This window comes from Agelaius tricolor, unplaced genomic scaffold (genome assembly GCF_023055355.1).
Source record: "Agelaius tricolor isolate 1412-34295 unplaced genomic scaffold, bAgeTri1.0.p SCAF_8, whole genome shotgun sequence".
Lineage (NCBI taxonomy): Eukaryota > Metazoa > Chordata > Aves > Passeriformes > Icteridae > Agelaius > Agelaius tricolor.
In genome coordinates this window covers 12470325-12473843 of record NW_027269268.1, presented here as the reverse complement: position 1 = coordinate 12473843, position 3519 = coordinate 12470325, and the positions used below count along the sequence as shown (strand labels likewise).

The window sequence follows — 3519 nt, the reverse complement described above, 5'->3', positions numbered from 1 at the left end:
ATATTAAGCATGCTTAGCTTGCAACACATAGTTGATTCCTTTGCTAGTATCTTGGATACTTGGATCTGACTTTGGAAGGTAGGAGCTAATTGCTAATAATGGAGAGAAAGGAACCAGCCAGCATAGCGGGAGTGGCCTGGCATATGGGGAATGAGCGGTTTGAAATACTCAATATTCAAGTTTCCAAAATATTAATGAGATTATAGCAACCTGCAGCTATACGTTACAGCTTGTTAACGGAGTGCGAGAGAGGGGGGCTGCCAAGCGGTTGTTATGCAAACTCTATAGCTGAACCTTAAAATGGGAATGCGGCTGGGTATCTCTTTCAAAGAAGAGCTAAAAAAAAAAAAAAAAAAAAAAAAGAAGAAGAAAAAGCCCCTCAGACGGCGAGTGCTGCTGCGCTGCGGCTGCGAGCACCAGCCGCGCCATGCGGTGCGCTCGTCTGTCGGGGGAAGGGACCCGACCGAGGGAGCGGGGAAGATTTTGGTGCGCTCTTTTCCACCTCCTCGAGTGTTCGCAGCCGCAGAGGCAGAGCCCGGGACAGCGGGGCGGAGAGAGGCTGCCCGCACCGCTTCCACCCACGGCCGGCAGCGCCGGGACCCCTCCGCGGCTGCTGCCCCTCAGCCACCGCGGCGGCCGCCGCTTCCCCCGCGCCGAGCACATCCCCAAATTAAACCAAATAAACCAAACAACGCCCCCAAAGTTGGTGGGTTTTTGCTCCGCCGCATCACTCCCGTGATGGGACCCCTCGGGTGCCCCCCAAGATGCAAGACCGTCTCCCACAGCACAGAAATCAGTGCCGGTAACCAAAGCTGACCTACCCCGACAAAGCAGGCATTTTATTAGGAAGGCAAATGACCCTCCCGATAAACTTTCCACCCTGCGGGACCGCAGCCCGCTTCGGCAGGTACTGGCGGCGAGCAGGGCAGGGCGACAGCGCGGGGTTACCGGGGGGGCAGGTGCCCTGTTTCTGCAGGGAAAGCGACACCCTCACGGGCTTGTGTCCCGCGGGGCCGCTGCCCCGGCCGCGCCTGGATAACTGATCACCCCTCCGACAGCCCCTGCCAGCGTCACCTGCTGAAGCCAGCGGGACCCCGCACCGGCACGGCTCCGCTTTGGCCCCGGCTCTGGTGTCACGGGCAGGCTGGGCTAGGCGTCAGCCAATCTCCCACTCCGTCCGGGTTTGAGCCGAGCCCAGGGGCCACATCCTGATCCCCGGCGACCCGCCGCGCTGCTCGCGTGTCCCCGAAACCCCGCCGGCTTTTCCGCCCGCTCCCAGCCCTTTCCGCTTGGCTTATACCGAGGAGGCTCCGTGGGAAGATCCGCTCCTGTCCCCGAGAAGAGGAGTGGGGAAGAAGGGAATGATGTGACCTGAGCGGCGGTGCGGGGACAGGCGCTACAGAACAGCGACAAGCTCCTTACCCTGCACTTGTGGCAATTACCCGGTTCCGCTGGGAACTGCGGGACGGGAACGGGACGGGGTCCCGCGGCGCAGGGAGCGGAGGGAGCGCTGCTCCACGCCGGGCGCATTCCCCAGGGTTCGCCCGTCCCTCTGCAGGCAGCCGGGGCACCCCGGTGGGAGCATTGTCCCCGGCTCTGTACCTCTCACCCCCGCCGCGGAGTTTGACACCACCCCGGCTCAGGGAGGGCCAAGGGAAAGTTGAACCCGATCACGATTCGAGGCTTATTTTGTTTTGGTTGTTTTGTTGTTTTTTTTTTTTTTCACGTTTATTTGATGTCAAAAAAATTTCAAAATTAAAATACATAAAACAATGGCAGCTGGCGTTGCTAAAATCAAAATAAACGATTTTCGTCGTAGAAAAGAATTTTTTTTTAAAAAAAGAGAGAAGCAGAAATAAATGCAAACACTGCATAATAAATACGTTTCCTATTACCACAAAAGGAAAATAAAACTGACATAAAAGTTTGACACGACAAAACCGTTTTCGTTTTAAGATAGCGTTAGGATTAAGTGGCTTAATTAAACATTGGTCTCCAATTGGCAGTTAGTAGCTTTCCTCTTGAAACTGCATCTCCAGCCGCTGATAAAGTGCTTGCGCCAAGTTTCCCCCCAAAAGACGCCGACATGGTGCTCTAAGGAAAATCCAATTTTTCTCTGCTATTTACAGGTTAAGACGGTGCGCCATTGACTTTTGTGTGTTTGTGTTTGTGTGCGTGTTTCCACAGCAATGCGACCCACGGCAGGATGGGCGTCCTGGAAGACGGGGGTGTCAGGGCGGGTTCACGGCTGGGTGGGGATGGATGGCGCCGGCGGCACCCCCGGCAGCGGGGCCAGGCTTTCTCCCTGCGCATCACCTGCTCGCCGACGGGGCGAGCCAGGCTAAGGCTGCGAGGTGGCGTGTTGGCAGGAGGGAACGGCAACGACTTCTAGGCGAAAGAAACTTTCGAAGTGTAAACTAAAAATTAAAACAAACCAACCGACCCTGACAGACAGGGCGGGTACAGTCACTCGCTAACAGCCATCCCCCCTGGACAAACCAGGGGCTGCCGGGGGTGGGAGACGAGGGGGCGAATTTCAAAGCGACCGAGGGGAGCCGATGCCGTCCGTGGCGGCACCGCGTCCGGCTGCTCACCCCACGGCGGAGTCTGTGCTTCGAGGGGCGGCCTTGCGGGGGTGCTGGGGACGACGCCCCTGCCTTAGCTGGCCTCATCCGAATCGCTGTAGTGGGAGCGGGGCGAGAACTCCCCGTCGCTCCTGTGGGACCGGGGCGACGTCTTGCTCCTCTCCTGCGGCGGCTGCCCGGGCTGCGGCAGGAGGAGGGCGGGGGAAGGGGCTCTCTGTCCCATCAGGGCGCCCTCCGCAAAGGAGAAGTGCAGCGGGTCGAGCTGCACCGAGTAGCCCCCCGCGGCCGGCGGCGGGGGGAAGCGAGTCCGGCCGTGCCCGGGCGGCGACGCTCTGGGAGGCCCCGGCGGCGGCGCCGGCGGCCCCGACGGAGCTCCGGCCCCGGCGGCGGCGCAGGGCGGCTCGAAAGGGGCCCCGCGGTGCTCGGCCTTGCCGGAGCCGTCGGAAGGGGCGGCGGGGCCGTGCAGCAGCTCGGCCAGGGCGCTGATGTAGATCTGCGCCATCTGCAGCGTCTCGTACTTGGAGAGCTTCTTGTCGTTGTTGAAGGAGGGGATGACATTGCGCAGCTGGTCGAAGGCGTGGTTCAGCCCGTGCATCCGCCGCCGCTCCCGCGCGTTGGCCGCCAGCCGCCGCTGCTTCTGCACGCCGCTCACCTGCGCCCGCAGCCCGGGGCCGCCGCCGCCGCCCCGCGGCCGCCCGCCGCCCCGCGCCCCGCCGGGGCTGCTCCCGCCGCCCCGCGCCGCGCCGCCGTCCGCCGCCTCGTCGTCCTCAGCGGGCAGCAGGTAGCGCGGCGAGGCGGCGGCGGGCAGGCGGGCGGCGCAGCAGACGCCGAGCCAGGAGCCGGGCGCGAAGCCGCCGCAGCCGCCGTGCTCCGGGCCGGGCGGCGGCGGCTCTGAGGGCGGCTCGCGGGCGCGCTCTGCCCAGGGCAGGCTCAT

General features: G+C 62.3%; 1 protein-coding gene across 1 annotated transcript; it reads right to left on the bottom strand.

The window, feature by feature from the left end:
* Positions 1-2658: 2658 nt before the first annotated feature.
* On the bottom strand, positions 2659-3519 carry ATOH1 (atonal bHLH transcription factor 1). Its single transcript, XM_071432694.1, has one exon. It carries the CDS (start codon positions 3517-3519, stop codon positions 2659-2661), a length of 861 nt encoding a protein of 286 aa, XP_071288795.1.

What these genes read in the sequence shown, in the direction of transcription:
- ATOH1 (XM_071432694.1), bottom strand. Translation starts at nt 3,519, where the DNA reads ATGAGCCTGCCCTGGGCAGAGCGCGCCCGCGAGCCGCCCTCAGAGCCG.